General features: G+C 45.2%; 1 protein-coding gene across 1 annotated transcript in view; it reads left to right on the top strand.

Moving 5' to 3' along the window:
- Positions 1 to 7,199, top strand: part of CAPN9 (calpain 9) — a 30,256-nt gene extending 23,057 nt beyond the window's left edge. The window contains exons 18-20 of the mRNA XM_081855835.1: positions 851 to 967; positions 5,934 to 5,992; positions 6,948 to 7,199. Of these exons, the coding sequence (XP_081711961.1) occupies positions 851 to 967; positions 5,934 to 5,992; positions 6,948 to 6,974 (203 nt within the window). The 3' untranslated portion in view covers positions 6,975 to 7,199. The remainder of the gene's footprint in view (positions 1 to 850; positions 968 to 5,933; positions 5,993 to 6,947) is intronic.
- The last annotated feature ends 10,648 nt before the right edge of the window (positions 7,200 to 17,847 follow it).

The raw sequence follows: 17,847 nt of genomic DNA, 5'->3' as shown, positions 1-17,847 counted from the left end.
ACTGTGTTGCTGGCAGGGAGCCCAGACAGTGAGTGAGCAGCAGCCTTTCAAGATCATCCTCACTAGATGTGATATGAAAGAGTCCTTATTAGATCATCTATTAAAAGCAGGCATACAGGCCCAAAAGTGGCACTTGGGAAGAGAGTTAAGTCCCATGATTTCAGTGGGGCTTACTCCCGGGAAAATGAATATAGGGCTGTGGGCTTACTTAAGACAGGATAGTCAGGATTTTTTGTACACTTCCTTTGAACAAGTTCCTTGCTCAGAATAAATCAGGTAAATAAGATTGAGGTGGCTGCAGAATGTACTTTAAAGAATCAGGATTCCAATGGAAATTCTGACCAGGACAGACTGGCTGAGATCAAAGATTAAAAGAAGTGATTATGATGACTGGTTAAAGTAACAGGGAAGTTTTTAACGTGTGATACTTTACTGTATTTTTTGTTTCTATGGAAGCCACCCAGAGTGGCTGGGGAGGCCCAGCCAGATGGGCGGGGTATAAATAATAAATTATTATTATTATTATTATTATTATTATTATTATTATTATTATTATTATTATTACTACTACTACTATAAAAGTTAGTTATATATGGAACTACAGGGAATCATAAAAGGCATTAAAATCTACATTTTCAGAACTCCAGATTTACTCCCCCCCCCCCCGTTTCACCCAATCAGTTCCTTACAATCATGAGGGCTGGAAGCTTATTTAAAAACTAAAACCACAGTTCTCAGGATGCATAGATCCTACGTCCTATACTTTGTCTTGGATGCTTTCAAACGGCTTGCTGGAAGAGTGGCAGTTGCAGTGAGTTATTAAAGAAGCTCAAATTTCTCTTTCCTGAAGGGTTTCAGCTCAATAATTATCTACTGCAGTTGATGGTTCTGAGGTACTCTGATGATCAATACCAGATTGAATTTGATGACTTCTTAAACTGCCTCATTCGCCTGGAAAATGCAAGCCGTGAGTATCTTCTTCTTTTATCTTTCTTTGTTCTCTTTGAAAGCTTTTTAATTCCCATTGACATGTGATAGACACAATAGGTGGGTTTCCAACACCTAACTGCTTTCACAGTTTTTGTTCATCATTTGGTTTTGCAGCTGTTCATTTCCTACAAGTGTTCTACAATTATTGGATTTGCTATCCTGCTTCATAATTACGACACTATTAGTTTGAAAGCACGTTTACCTTGTGTCTCAGTGCCATAATGAACTGAAAGGGCAAGTGCTCTGCTAAGCAGCCATGTTTGGGACTGTTGCAGTAAGCGAGAGACATTTGATGAATGCCAACAATGACTGGTCGTTCTTAAGATCTGAAGAGTTGCAGGGAAAATGACAGAAAATTCTGACATTTCCCAGTAAAGCTCAAGGTCAATTTAGTACTTTCAGTAAATGCTTGAATGTCACCTTTATTTCTGTCATGTATTATTAAACGATACTTTATCATGTCATTGGTACAAATGTGAGGTGAGAGGAAGCCACAGTGATGTTACTATTTCTCTCATTACTCATTAGGCCTCCTAAAACTAACCTGTAAATGTCAGCATTCACCATGTTTCTGACATTTACTGCAACAGAGTTTTTATGTAAAACCCTGATGATATTGGCAAGGTGTTTTCGGGGGATGGCCCAAGGGGTCTCAGCCACAGATATTTTTTACTTGGCTTCCGATCTATAGCCCCTTTCCCACTTTCATATATTTAACATTGGTGGGGGGTTTTGTTGTTTAGTCATTTAGTCGTGTCCAACTCTTCGTGACCCCATGGACCAGAGCACGCCAGGCACTCCTGTCTTCCACTGCCTCCTGCAGTTTGCTCAAACTCATGCTGGTAGCTTTGAGAACACTGCCCAACCATCTCATCCTCTGTCGTCCCCTTCTCCTTGTGCCCTCCATCTTTCCCAACATCAGGGTCTTTTCCAGGGAGTCTTCTCTTCTCATGAGGTGGCCAAAGTATTGGAGCCTCAGCTTCACGATCTGTCCTTCCAGTGAGCACTCAGGGCTGATTTCCTTCAGAATGGAGAGGTTTGATCTTCTTGCAGTCCATGGGATTCTCAAGAGTCTCCTCCAACACCATAATTCAAATGCATCAATTCTTCGGCTATCAGCCTTCTCTATGGTCCAGCTCTCACTTCCATACATCACTACTGGGAAAACCATAGCTTTAACTATACGGACTATACGGGTTTTTAGATTATTGTTATTAGTATTTAACTGTGCTCACATAATACACTACAAAGCATGTTGCCATTGAGACTACACCCACCTGTCATCTTAATTTGCCCAAGGACACTTCTTTTTGTTTTAATATATACAAAAGAGCAGCTCTTGCTAATAGCGTCCTGGAAAAGTAGGCGAGCGGTGCTTCTCTTCTGTCTGGAAAACGGTGACTAAGGACAGCGCCAATGCCAAAAGGTGAGGCGTCGCAGGCAAGGACCAGCGGCCTGGATTCACTGTACTGTACCAGCACACGGTCCGATGAAAGGAGAGCCTTGACCGCGTTGAAGGCCGCCGTCTCCCGATGACCACAGGACCAAGGCGTCTTTGTGCTGAGGAGTCAGTGAAGAGGCTCAGCCACCGTGGCTTTGTGGGGCAGGAACATGTTATAAAAGTTCAGCAGCCCCAGGAACGCCTGCAACTCCGTCTTGTTCTTTGGGATGGGGGCCTGCTGAATAGCGCGGATCTTGGATGTGGTCGGGTGAAGGCCGGAGGCGTCGATAAGATAGCCCAGGAACTCTACCTGTGGAACGGCAATCTGGCACTTCTCCCTCTTTACCTTGAGCCCGGCCTCTTGGAACCTGGTCAGCACAGCACAGAGGCACTCGAACAGCTGCTGGTGTGAGTCTGCGGACACCAAGACGTCATGAAAATATGCCACGCCCGGAAGCCCTTGCAGGAGACGCTCCATAAGGCTTTGGAAGATGCCAGGAGCCACAGTCACCCCGAACTGCAACCGGCGGCAACGGAATGCCCCTCGGTGGGTGACAATCGTCTGGGCTTCAGCAGTGGCATCATCGACGGGCAGTTGTTGATAGGCTTGGGCAAGGTCCAGCTTAGCGAAGACCTTACCCTCACCCAGGGAATGCAGCAGGTGTTGGACAACAGGAACCGGATAAGCATGCTGCTGAAGTGCCTTGTTGATCGTGCACTTGTAGTCAGCGCAGATTCTCACCGACCCGTCTGGCTTGACAGGCATGACGATGGGGGTTTCCCACTTGGCGTGGTCAACCGGCTCCAAAATTCCTTGGGTGATCTGCTTGTCCAGTTGTTCGTTCACCTTAGCCTTGAGAGCAAAGGGAACCCGGCGAAGGAGATGGGCGTACCTGTGTATTGCCCCAAAGTGCCGTCAAAAACCTCGGCAAAGTCTTTGACCAGACCCTCAGTCTCTGCGTTAGAGATGCAGTTGATGCCGGTGACTTCCAGGCCGAGGGCATGAAACCAGTCTAGCCCTAGGAGGCTTGGCCGCTGACCTTCAACCACCACCAACCGGAGCAGGCCCGAAAAATCCTTGAAGGCGATCCAGAACCGGCCAACGCCTACCACGGGAATGTCGTTTCCCTGGTAGTCTCTCAGGTGTACGCAGTGAGAGTCGAGTTGCCTTTTGGACACTCTGGGTACCAGTCTTTTGATGGTGCTCCAAGACATGATGGACAGGGCAGACCCGGTGTCTATCTCCATGTCACATGGAGTTCCTTCAATGAGCACCGTGACGTTCAGCTTGCGTCGCGTAGGCGAGTCAGTTTGGCCAATCGTGGTTCCAGATGGGCAGCGGCAGTTGTTGAGAGCGAAACAGCTTTCCTTGGCAGACTGGAGTGAAGACTTGGACTTGCGAGTCGGTGAAGGGGGGTGTCAGACGGAGCCGATCGGCAGACCTTAGCGATGTGGCCCCTTCTGGAACACTTCCTACAGATGGCGTCTCTGAATCGACACTTGGCACGGGAATGGTTGCCTCCGCAGTCGGCACATTCCGGTTGGCCCTTGGACTTCTGTTGGAACTTCCTGCGCTCCCGCTTTGTCTGGTGCACGTCATCGTCTTCACTGGAGGATGCCTCATCATGCTGGCCTCTTCATGATGCACTGGAACTGGCTTCCTAGCAAGACGCGGGCTGCTGGACTTGCGGATCTCCTGGGCAGAGCATTCAGCAGCTTCTGAGGCCACAGCCTCCTCAATGGCTTTCTGTAGCGTGAGGTCTGGCTTGGCGAGGAGACGCCGTTGCAGATGGATGTCCCGGACCCCGCAGACGATTTGATCCATCAGGGCATCGTCTAAGTCTCGCAGTGCATTGCAGCCTGTCGCAGGGCGGTGGTGTAGTTGTTGATTGACTCCCCCTCTGGTTCCGGTGGTAGAACGCATGGCGGGCAGCAATCTTGGACGGCTTTGGTGCGTAGTTGTCAGAGCTGCCCGAGGTCCCAGCTCACAAAGGACCAACACCAGTTCGTTGTTATATACAAAAGTCTTTATTGAAGTTCAGTTTCGATTTCAAAGCTGCGGCGCGCAGCTCTACGTCTCAAACTCTAGACCGCTGAAGCTCCGTCTGAATCTCCTCCCCCCAGACACCAGTTTAAGACTCTAGCCTTGCTCCACCTCTTCCTTTGCTCTTTCCTCCTCTGGGTCCGCCTGTCCGCTGGGGTCTTGCCCTTTCTAGACTCTTCTGACGCTGAGTCCCCTGAGTCTTCCCCCTGCCTCCGGCGGGCTTTAGGACCTGGTTCCCAATCCAGGTTTTCTGCTGTCCCGCGCGCCTGTACATTCGAACTTGGCGCCCGCGCCCAGCCGGCAACCTTCCTCCTGACTGTTACACTGCTCCTGTCACTGCTTCCCCCTTCGGGGGGGCTAGCTGGACCTGACTTCCCCTCCGTTCCCTCACTCTCCAATAGAGGCGTGGTCAGCCCTGACTCATCTTCTCTCCCTGCTGGAGGAGACGCTGGCCCTGATACATGGGACTCTTCCCCCCCCACTACGCTCTGGTGGGGGAGCTGGTCCTGATCTCCCGCTGCTGCTTTGGGAGTCCCCGCTGGCCCCTTGCTTCTGGTGCGTCCCCCCTGGGACCCCCCTTGCCCTGGCCATCGGCGCCCCCCTCTGGGAATCTTCTGATTCGCTGGAGAAGCTCATGGAATCTCTCGGGCCACTGTCATACTCCCCTACGCTGCCCTCAGATTCTTCCCCTTCGCTCTCCATTTCCTCTCTCCCCTGTGCCTCTGCTCCTGAGCCCCTGACAGTAGTGGTTGTGGAGCTTTTCTTGGATCGTGTCCCACGGTGTGGCCTGCACTGCTTCAGGCGCAACCAATGCTCGGGCTGTCTCAAACACCTCAGGCCCACAGAGGCTGAGGAATAGGCCCCACTTACTCTCCTGTGATACTTGCGTAAGCTCGTTGGCTTGGAGGTAGCAGTTGAACCGAGCAAGGTAGGAGTCCCATGATTCAGAGGCTGGCGCAAACAGCGGTAGAGGCACAAGTGAAGCCATGATTCCGATGCCGGCGTGAAGGGCGATGGATGGAACACCGTGCTCTAACCAGAACAGTCAGCTCTGAATTGGTTCTGTTCAGTGATTTCGCTCAGTGATTCAGCTCAGTGATTCAGCTCTGCTCAGAGGTGGCTGCATCTGGCTGTGCTCTGATGTCCATCTATCCCATCCTCGTCGCCAGTGTTAAGTTGTGGGCGAACATAGCAGACGACACAGCGATTTCTCCAGAGCAGCTCTTTATTTGTAAGCTGGACAGAACTGAACAGCAAACAGCTCAGCTGGCCTGCTTTTATAGGCAGCCGGCTGTCAACATTGTAGCAACAACAACCCAGGGTTTCCCGCCTAAAATAACTGATGTGAACCTGAGTGAAAACTATCTACAGTATCCCCCTGCTGGCCCAGGGTGAGAACTTCAGTACATAACAATTTGTATGAATCAGATCAACATCACGTGTTGGTTTTTTTTACAGGAGTGTTCCAAGCACTAAGTGTGAAAAACAGAGACTTCATTAACCTGAATATAAGTGATGTAAGTACCCAAGATCCTAAAGCTCATATGTCCTTAAGTAAAAAGTGTAAAGGTAAAGGGACCCCTGACCATTAGGTCCAGTCGTGACCAACTCTGGGGTTGCGGCGCTCATCTCGTTTTATTGGCCGAGGGAGCCGGCGTACAGCTTCCGGGTCATGTGGCTAGCATGACTAAGCCGCTTCTGGCGAACCAGAGCAGTGCATGGAAATGCCGTTTACCTTCCCGCCAGAGAAGGACTACATAAACTAACTACAGAGAAGGACTATTTATCTACTTGCACTTTGATGTGCTTTCGAACTGCTAGTTTGGCAGGAGCTGGGACTGAGCAACGGGAGCTCACCCCGTCATAGGGATTCGAACTGCCAACCTTCTGATCGGCAAGTCGAATCGGCAAGATTCGAACTGCCAACCTTCTGATCAGCAAGTCCTAGGCTCTGTGGTTTAACCCACAGCACCACCTGTGTCCCAAAAGTGTAGAGAGTAACTATGTGAGTGCAGGATTCCCTACTTCTTCCACTTTTTTATGGGCATATGTTACTACTGGCATAAGCAAATGAAAACCCAATGAAGGGCCTCCACTGGGTAATTATTAGATTTGAGGATGTCTCTCCAAGCCTATGGCCCTCAACATTTAAATAGTTTAAAACCAAACAAGTGACAGAATATGGAGAGGGCTCCCATTTCCCTTAAGCTAAAATAACCATCAGATTTTAGAGCCACACCTCTGTTCCAGAGGGTCCTGTGTTTCTGCCATTCTGGGAAGTTCTCATCTTACACATGTTACTTTAGGATCTCCTTTATCATCCTGTTTGCCCACAGTGCCTCCTCCACAAGACATACATACTTTGGTAGTCACAAATTCAGAATATGAAGAGGCTGATCAGATTTATGGCCCTAGAGTTCTGACAAATTGGATATTTCAACGGCAATGTTTGGTCTTTCTTTCTCCTATTAGTTTATCAACTTGACAATGAACATCTGAAGACATCCAGTCTGGGTTTCAGCCAGTGTTCAAAGTGTCTCTCAAAATAAGTTTGGAATGTTCCTCCCATGGTTGAAAACATCACAGAATTCCTGCATCTTCTACCCTTTCTTATATTGGCCCTCAACACTACCAGAACTGCTTTGAAGCCATTTTGGCATAAAAGGGGTGTAATAAAGTACCTGTTTAAAAGAAAACAACAAATATAGATAAGTATTTAACTTGTGTGGTGTGTGTATGTGTGTGTGTATATCACAGTAAGTATAGATACGTTTTGAAATTGAGTGCAATCACATCAAATTGAATGACTGGCTCCAAGCAATTGTTGTTGTTTTTTATGACACATGATCATGTCAGTTTCCAATGAACTTGCCACATGGCTGAACTGCTCCCATTAAGTGTCCTAATTTTGTTTTGCCTAAATTTCTTCAAATATGCATAAGAAAAAAGAAGCTCACAAATAATCCTAACAATGCCCATGTCACTGATGGCTGGTGACATTTGATGCTGGTGGATTGTAAAAAGACTGCCCACAATAAGTCAAACCTGCAGTTCAGAGGATTGCACCCCTTTTGAGTCCACGGCTCCCTTGACCAACAACATTCTTTCTGCGGCACCCCTGTGGGGCTCAGGACCACACTCCTTGCTTGCAGAGCTGGCAGCCTCTCACCCATTTTTGAACACCCTCCCTTGTGGAGTGTTCCCTCAGCCTCTTCTCCTCTCCCCTCTCCTTGGGAGACATCTGGGCAGTAGCTGTTGCCACCCCTGGTCTCTGAGCTGCTCCGCCTGCTCCAAAGAGAGGTGCCTCCTCACACTGCCCCACAGGGGCTTGGGAAGAGGATCCCCCAATCTTAGTGGCACAGCAAAGACTGGCCAGAGGTGAGCAAAAGGCCAGTACCTTACCTTGGGAGGCAGCAGTGGCAGCAGCGGGCCTGCATGGTGGAAATGCTCCCCTTAGCACCAGGCATTCAGCTCCCAGGCAGGCCTTCCATGCAGCAAGCCCAAGAAAAGCCAGTGCAACGCCTGTCTGCCTGCTTGCCTGGCTTCCCACTTATCTGCCCATTCCCAACAGCAAGGGCTGGTGAACTGGCTGGCTGGGCTCCCTCGCCCGCTTGCTTGCTTGCTTGCTCCAAGGCCACCTCAGTTCCTGGCAACCAGCACCCACTGGCCACCCCCAGAGGCACCATTTGCCTGCAGAGTGTGTAGCTGTGGCGGCTGCAACAAACAGCTGTGCAAGCCTTTGGGAGGCAGAGACGCAAGAGGGCATCAGAGGAGGGAGGGAAGGAGAGAGGGACAGAGGCCAGTACAGTGGTACCTCGGGTTACATACGCTTCAGGTTACAGACTCCGCTAACCCAGAAATAGTACCTCGGGTTAAGAACTTTGCTTCAGGATGAGAACAGAATTCGTGCTCCGCTGGCCCGGCGGCAGCAGGAGGCCCCATTAGCTAAAGTGGTGCTTCAGGTTAAGAACAGTTTCAGGTTAAGAACGGACCTCTGGAACGAATTAAGTACTTAACCCGAGGTACCACTGTATTGCTTGTGGCACCCCTGACTATCATTTAAAGCACCCCAGTGGTTGAAAACCACTGCTTTAGTTGTTCTCCTTCCACAACAACCCAATAAATGAGTAATGCTTCAGGGTACTGCGACTGGCATGAGGATGGGCTGACCATCCCTCAGGGGTCAAAGGACACAGAAATCTTTTCTTATCTCATAAAACTAACAACCTTAACCCAACCAACTAATGAACACTTAAACCACCCCACAACCACCCAACCCTGCATTACTTGGCAATGGTGAACTTCATGGATAAATGAGTCAACTGTGTCCATTAACTGTTGATACCAATGTAGCCGTTTCTGTCTTTGGTCTTTCAATTAACAGTCTTCACTTCTATTCCTGCTCTCTCTTGTTTGCTTCTTTCCCTTCGGGGGGGGGGGGGCTATAGTGCAACAAAAGCAGAACAAGAAAACAAACCAGAACATTTGTGGGGTGGTGGTGGTTGTTGTTTTAAAAAAAAGTTCCAAGATTTCAGCAGGAAGTTTTGGGATACCTACTGATTGAAAATAAAGCAGTGTGACTGCCCCAAAATATTTGCAGGTACAAACCATGTTGAAAGCAGGATCGCGTGTGACCTCTCCAAGACATTCATGAGCACAAATAAGCATGAATGCACAATGAAGAGGATGGCTGGAGGGGCGCTGATTCTGACTTTCTTTTTTCATTGTTCTGTGACCCTCTCATTTGCGTGGCTCACATTCTTAAGTTCCTCAAGGAGATAGGCATTACAAATGTAGTTTTGGTTTCCTCAAGCAAGAACTGGAATAGTATCAGAACCTTAAATATGTCATTGTACCCTGCTGGAGCTCCTTAGCTCATCTGCACTTAACTCCTTTTTGCAGGCCCCTGGGGCTTGGCTGTTCCTGTTTCTAAACAAATCAGGACAGGAGTGCTGTGCATCAGGAGCCATCACCCAGCTTTGCAAGACGCATTGTGCTTTCTTGGCAGAGAAAACATAACAAAGCAGCCAAATGCAACCTTCCTAACTCAGGTCTATAATACCAGAGGACTGAAAGTCAAGCAGATTTCTGCTGCATTCATCCAGATTGGTGGTAAAAGTTCATCTTAAAGTAACAGAGGGAATAAATGATCTCCCGTGGTTTTTTCCTTCTTCATCCCAACTCTTTCTCCTTCTTGGCATTCTGTTATCCTTGCAACCAAAGATCCCCATAACAGCATCCAGGGCTGGCTGAAGACATTTTGGCACCTAAGGCAAACCACACAATGGCACACCCCCTGCCAATTTAGTGAGATGGAGGCAATGGTGTGGAAGAAAAATGGCTTTATCTGGAAAAAGCACAAAACCAGACTCCTCAATAACAACTCCAATGCACACTACTCTGTAGCTGCCCCCCCCCAATAAAGCTGACAAAAATCATGTAACATGACCTGAGGACACTGAATACTAAACAGGTGCTAAACTGTCCCCACCAAGCCTGTCCAAAGCACATAGTAACTCACTAGCTCTGGCTGTGGAATACATTAAACGAGGAAAAAGACATGTTTTTTGTCATTTCAACAGAACTGAGCACACACGCACTGCACCCTGAACCACAAGAATAAGGAGTCCAGGTAAATCTCTCACCGGGGTGAGACATGTGGGAATGTGAAGGATGGTAGGAAAGGATATATTGAATAAATATTATCCTTCCTTCACACATGCTAGTGAGTGATGTAGCAGAGCAAATTCCCCTTAATATAGCTGGAAGCTAGTTTGCAGATTCGTTTGAATCTCTTACTTAAGATTATTTCCTGGTGTCCCCTTTGATCCCTCTTAAAAGAATAAAGACACAAAAGTCTTTCTGAGTAAAGTAACAAAAAGTTTACTCACATTTCAGTTCACGATATGATCCCTGAAAGGCAGGCTTTACTTGGCAGTTACATGAAGAAATTGTGAGTTTGTCTCATATGAAGACTGAACTCGTGCTGCTGGCTGAGAACCAGCAGACAGCAAAATTTACATTAATGGAACAAAATGGCTGCAGGAGAGCAACATGGCAGCAAAAGAACAGCAAGACAATGGAAAGACAAAAGTAATTCCTTGTTGCTCCTGGCAGCAGCAAGCACAAAATAGGTGGAATCCTGGGAAAACAGACCCAATCAGAAGAGCCAAAAGCAGGAGGCGAACCAATCAGGTGAGCTAGAAGCCGGAAGACCATTGAAGAAGCTGTGACTTGGTCTTTGGGCTGCTTCTGCTCCAACTGCTGCTGTTCCCCATCCTCGGCGCTGCCGCTGGGGGCACAGAATGGCCACAGCTGGAGCAGACGACCCAGGCCTCAGCACCGGTGCCATTTTGGAGACAGTGGCCACTTCAACACCAGAGGGAACTGGAGAAATAGCTGTCGTGGCCGCCTCAAAAACTGGCACCAAGGCTGCAGGCTTCAGAAACAGCAGGCGCAGCAACAGAATCTACCACCCCTAGATCCTTCCAGGATTCCACCACCTGAGGCAACCATTTCAGACTGCCAGATGGTAGCACTGGCCCTGATAGTATCTTGATTATATCACTCAACCCACTCCTTTTACCATTTCCACAAAGACAGGGAGATGTATGATGGAAGGATTTCCTTCTAATTTGTTTACAGGAAAGCAAAAGTCCATCACTCTGCTCGGCCATTAAAAGCTGCCTCTTTATTTTCACAGTAGATGGATATGTGAACCCCACAATTTTTGTCGTCATTATCCATCATGCTTTCATGAGGCCCAGGTCCAAAGGATGAAATATCAAAGTTATGAGTACCTCACCGTGCCTTTACGCCTTGATTAACTGACCTCTGAAACACAGATTGCAGACAGATAATAGCTGTCTTGCCTGAGACCATTTTAGCTTGAAAACAGATTGCCTGGTGCCAGAGAGAAGTGAATTTCCATTTCGTAATACTGATCTGATTCATTTCCTAGAGGACAAGTGTAACTGAAATAGAAAGGAGGTCAGATTAAGAGTGACCTGTCAGAATAATATCCTCTATATGTTGACATTGCTGTATGGAAGAACTGTGTGCTTATCCTAGGGTAAAAATAAATGAAAAGTACTAGTGGGCAAATTTCAAAAGCTTCTACAGAACAAATGAACATTTGGCAGCAGGTTATGCAGAAAAAACGAAAAAACAAACCGGACTTGAAACATAACACAAACTTAATTTGGAAGCAAAATTGTAATGTACAATTTGCTTCAGGGATGGGGAACCTATGGCCCTCCATCTGTCATTGGATTACAAAACCTATCAGCCCTGACCATGGGCCATGACAGCTGTGGCAGATGGAAACTGGAGTCAGATAAGATCTGGGTCACGGATTCTTCATTCCTGATTTACTTGGCATAGCATCAGACATGGGATTTGTGTGACTATTTAATGGGCACCGCCTCCAGATTCCAGTTGTTGCGCAGTGAATCTTCCATGCCACAAATAGTGTGGAAATCTGGGCTCTACTTCTAGCATGGCTACATCAAGATGAAATTCAGAGGTGCAACCTCAACCCCCTGGCTCCATCACAATGCAAAGGGTTCTGGGACCAGCACCAGTCCATCTTATAAACCAATGTTGTACGTGGTGGATGTGTGCTACATTGGGGAGGCTTGGAGCTCCATTCTGAAAAGTTGTCGCTTCTCCTGCTCATGGGGAATGAGTTGGATGGTCTATTTGCCACAATGAGGGCTGCATAAACCAATCTGCTGCTGCAAAAAGGATAGTTGTGTGCTTCAGCTGTGAGCACTTGGCTGAGTCTGCAGGAAACAAGAGGATTTATGTGTTCCAAAACACACGCTGCTCCTAAGTTAAAACACTTTTTAAAAATAGTAATGTCAAGCACTACTCAAATTAGCTGCTGAAATCCTGATTCTCTCTTTTGACACGCGAAATTTAACATTGCATTCCTTTTTCTTTCTTTCTTTTTTTGCACTGAACTTCCACTCACCTCACCCCCGCCAAGGGTTTATCCACAGTGGACTGAAAGCCTTTTGTTAAGGCAAGCAGGCTTGCACCTGTTTTTGATCAAACATTTGAAACTCTGCTTCCCTTGGCTCAGAAAAGAAGCTTTTATGTGCTTAAAATTTCCAGTATCTGGAAGAAATAAAAACATCACTGTAAGGGAGCACAGGGGATCCTTTGGGGAAGATGCAAACTGTTTTCGCCCTAACAGAGATAGCTTTCACCAGGTCCAATCCTATGCTGAAAAACATCAGTCTGCATATTCTTTGTATTATTAGCGTACAGAATCATCTTCTTCCTTGTTTTTGTTTTAAATGGGCTTTTAAAGTCTGGATTCATAACAGCTCTGAAGAATCTAGTAACCGATAGGCCTTATTATTCTATTTTTGTTTGTGCTCATCTAACACAACTGTCAAGTATCTATTATTATCTGGGGAAAGCCAGTTAACACAAAACATTAAAGCAAAATAATGTTGCGGCGTAGTTCTCCAAACAAACAATGCTTAACAAAAAAAATATACATATATTAGGGGAAAGTGTGCATAGAAACGAATCTATGCATGAAAATAACATATATAGATGCATCGTATTAGGGGAAATGGCTTGCAGACATGTCCACATTAATCAAAACTACATACAAACATGTTTATTAGGAAAAAATTGCACTGGAATGCTGATTAATTTTTTGTAAGGATTGTTTTTTAAAACAAACAAACATAAATTGCTGCAGAAATGCAGAGAACTGAATTTAAGGTGGGCAAAATGAGAAATGGAGAGAATCAAAATGGACAGTGACAAAGCCAGGCAGACTTCCAAATCTTGGGGGCCACGGCTGAAAACATGAAAGGAGCCTAATACATTTTTGAAGCACTGCAAGTGAGCGCTATTAAATATAAATTGGGAAGTAGTTGTTGTTGTTTCCTCATGTTCCAGCATCTGGGAGTAAAGTGGGAGTCAATATCCATTTGACTCCAAGTGAACAGTCATGTTAATTGTTCTTTATTTTTTAAAGAAACTGACAATAAACTTTATCAGATGTCAGGGTCACTGAATAAAATATTCAAGTCAGCATGCTTACGCAAAATCAGCACAGTTATACAATTTTATTGCAGATGCTAATAATACCTTTTTGCTACTGAGGCTTATTGGGGCAACTTAAGTTTTCTTGGCATTGCTATTTGAACTTTTGCCAGTGAATATAAACAAACCTGCAGGAGGAAGGGTTCCCAACTAAATTAATTTGTCGTGACCAGGATTTCTCTTGGTTGGAATTGTCTTTAAGCACCATAGAAAACTGTCTTTGCTTGGAACAGCTAAATATGACTACATATGAGGAAGGCTATGAGATTTGGTGCTAGAAGAGACATTGCAGAAGTACATCTCTCTCTCTCTCTCTCTCTCTCTCTCACACACACACACACACACACACACACACACACTCCATAACATGCAAAGCTATTTTTTGGGATAAGTGGTTGCCAGATGGGCAGTTACACATATTTTCAAGTCTTTCTAAAAGTGGAAGCAACAGCAGATTGACATTGTATTAGGGGATTTCATTGTATTATGTAAAATAAGATGGCTTTTACCCCATTCTAAAAACAGCTTTCCTGGATTCTCTTGACCCCATGCCCCATCTTTTGTAAGAAGTTCCACTTCACATCTGGCTGACACTTGGCGTCCCTTCCGTCAATGTGTTTTTGTTTGATTTACAAAATGATCCAAAAATGGAAAAAGCTTTCTAAAATTGCTGAGCAGGAAGAAAAGGGGAAATTAAATAAACCTATAAACTATTATTTCAGTCCTATGACCACAATCCATTTAATAGCTTGGAAGAAAAGTCGTTTTGTTCTCAGTTGGCTATTCAGAAGCATTGAGATTATTCAAATCTCTTCTCCCCTGTATTATGTTGTTATTAATATTTAATTTCAGTATGCAATTTCAGCCTTATTGGATAGTAGAAATGTGTGGCACTCTTTTTTAGTAGAGTAATTCAACCAGTGGTACTGTGTTTAAGAAAGGCAAATAAATAAATAAAAAATGGAGAAGGCAATATTTTTGGAAACAATCCTCCTCCCTCCCCCAGGTGTTCATCACAGGCTTCAAATATAGACCAAGGTATCTTCAGTTTAAGAGTGAAGACGCTTCTGAATTAACTCACACACAAAATTGATATAAATTGTAAACAAAGCTACCACCCAAACGGTCACACATCTAGGGGTGGAGAACCCAGGGCCCTCCTTACACTGCTAGATTACAACTTCCATCATAGTTGACCCACTGCCCATGCTGGCTTGGGCCAATGGAAGTCTGCTAATATCTGGAGGACTACATTTTTGCATGCTATTTTCACTAATGTATTCATTTTAGTGCACTTTTGCCTAATATGTACACGTTGGTAGACATTGTTTGGCTGCAGAACTGCACCACAAATTTGGTTAAGTGAAAATTTTGAAGGGCAGCTGTTCTTGAGTTCACATACTGCTTCAGAAAGTGCAACTCGGATAGATTCACCTTTATATGTGAACTGAATCAAAGTTCTCCCTCATTCCTGGTTGATACCTTCTCATGCCTCATCTTGCTATAGCCTTGTTTCTCTGCATCCAAAGCAAAAACTGCTGCGTGTCTCTCAGGAGTTGTCAAAGACTTGACGAACCTTGATGAGTAGAAATGAACCAGACTTTAGAAAGGGCCATAGGATGATGTCTTATACCAGGTCAGAACGTTCATCCCGTATTGTCCATTCTGATGGGCAGAAGTATTTTCCATCAGTTACTTACTGATTCTTTTAACTGGAGATGCCAGTGACTGAAAAAGTGTTGCTCCACCATCTCCCTTCTCAAACCCCCTTCTCATCTCATCTTCTGGCTCATCTCCCTTCTCAAACCCCTACCAGCCTTATCTACACAGGACCCGACTGCTTTGTAGTCTCATAACGCGACTGACTCATATCTGAGGGCTTTGGAGAACCTGTCCTTAAAATCACCGCACTATAAAGTCCCAACAAATTTAAGCTGACAAACTCTGTGTCTCCTCCTGATGTAAGCAGTGCACTGTCTGGGTTTCATCATGGACATTTATGGAGTGATTTGATCAGTTTGACCAAGGAAGTTATTTTCATTAGATTCCAGAGATACGGATTCATGGATGGGTATTTATGTAGAATAATTCAAGTAAAAAATTAGCCAGTTCTATTTATAGGCAATAGAAGAGAATCCTACATGTTTTAAAGTTAGCCTTGCCGACTCCACTAATTGCAGCAGGCCTCTCTTATAAACTTATTTTTTACCCTATTTTTTCATATTTCTTATAAGCTCAGATGGATGGACCAATCTGTCAAACAGAGCATGGTATGCTAGTGCAACTAGTGTGGATTAAAACTTGTCATAGAATGCTGTGTAGAACCTTCAAGGGGATCATATGATCTAAAGGGATTTTGTCATCAAGGATGCTTCCAGAAGACATATTAGGTTTCTATTCTGATTTGCTTGCAGGGAGATTAGACAACATTGCCTGCTTAAAGAGCATTCATTCCGATTTATCTGTGGGGAAGCTAGATGACAGCTCAAAGCAAGTGTTATCACTTTCCCAGTGCATTTCCCCATCATTTTCCTTATCCCAGAAGTCCAGTATTTGGGGGAACAGTTCCAAATCATCTTTAATCAATCAACTTAAATCTGCCAGTATGTGATTGAATCCCACTCACAAAATGGTGATCATCTGAAAATGCTGTAAGATTGCATCAAAACACTCTCTGCCTGGCTATTATTATTTGGGCACCGTTCAAGGTCATTAAAAACTTTCAACCTGAATTGCTTTGCACAGCTTTGGGCTCATCCATACTTTGCCCTGTTCTTTCCAGGCACAGGTTTGTGTCAGAGCATCTTTGTGGGGGATTTTTGCCCTGGAGCTTTCCCTGCAAAATCTCGGTCCTTAGCGCTCAATCGGAGCAAATGTCAATTCGGGTTTTCTGTGGATTGCTGTTTGCTCCGACTGAGCTTCAAAGAGCGGGCAGGGCTTGGAATGAGCAGAGGAAAAGTAAGTGAAGACAAGCCTGTCTCCTTTCTCGTGATCTTATAAAGCAACAAGACTTACCTTCTTGATTTTACCAACCATGACTCAAAAGTTGGAACTACAGGATAGTAGTTTGGAGGCAGCTGATGTTATTCCATTCTGCAGCTAAGAGATCCAGCTGCTAACCCAAAAGGGAGATCATGATAGAATCTCCTATGGGCTCCATGACAGACAAGTAAGATACAAATGGAGAATTACTGTATTTTTCCGTGTATAAGATGATGCTTTTTGCTAAAAAAAAAAAAAAAAAATGGCAAAAAATGGGTGTCGTCTTATATACAGGTAGTGAATGCAGAGAGGGGGCGTGCAATTAATGGCAGCAGGAAGCCGGAGATTGGCTGTGGCAACTGGGCAGGCAATTGGCAGCTGTGGTGAGGTGGGCAGGCAATTGGCGGCTGTGGCAAGTGGTGGCGATGAGTGGACAGATAAGGTGGCTGCGTTGAGGTGTGTGATCAGCAGTGGCGGGCAGGGGGGTGAGTGTTTGATGGAAGTGACCTCCCCCCCCCACCACCACCAAAAGCTAAGCAACTTAATTTCTCAATTTTAAAAATTAAATTAATTTTTAAATTAAAAAATTAAAAAAATTAAAAAAATATGGGGCGTCTTATACATGTAAAAATACAGTATTATAAAACACACACCCCTCTACAAATGTAGAGCTCCTTTATGAGCCTGGATAGCTCAGTTGGTTAGACCATGGTGCTGATACCACCAAGGTTGCAGGTTCGATCCCTGTATGGACCAGCTGCATATTCCTGCATTGCAGGGGGTTGGACTAGATGATCCTCAGGGTCCCTTCCAACTCTACAGTTCTATGATTCTATGATTCTATGCTCAGACTTGGCCTAAACAAGTAGTGATGAAATACCTTTCAGGAAGGGGGTGATTTATAATAATAGGGGTTAGACAAGTTTGATAGACGGATACTCAATTTTCACAAGATGGGCACAATTTTGATTCTAGTTTTGGGAGTTTGGAATAATCTTTAGCACTCTAAGCTCAAGATGTAGAAACAATTCTAGATCTAAAATTTTTTGTCTGACATGGTAAAAACCAGCTTTCACCCCCCCCGTGAGAGCCAATTTTGTGCAAAGATTTGCAACAAATAACCAATATAGTAATGTTTAATTTTCTCAGCAACCTTAACAAACTACAGTTCTCATGATTCTCTGGTGGAAGCCAAGTGGTATGATACTGCTTTAAATTCTTTTTTGTGAACTGCTTTGAGGTTTTGTTTTTAAAAAAGCAGCTGTGAATAATTTTTATGAAAAAATAATAAAAGTAAACGTATAATGCAGATGAAGCCCAT

The sequence above is a fragment of the Podarcis erhardii genome (genome assembly GCF_964252035.2).
Source record: "Podarcis erhardii genome assembly, chromosome: 3".
Taxonomy (NCBI): domain Eukaryota; kingdom Metazoa; phylum Chordata; class Lepidosauria; order Squamata; family Lacertidae; genus Podarcis; species Podarcis erhardii.
Note: the sequence above shows the minus strand (reverse complement) of the source record. Positions and strands in the feature narration are given on the sequence as shown.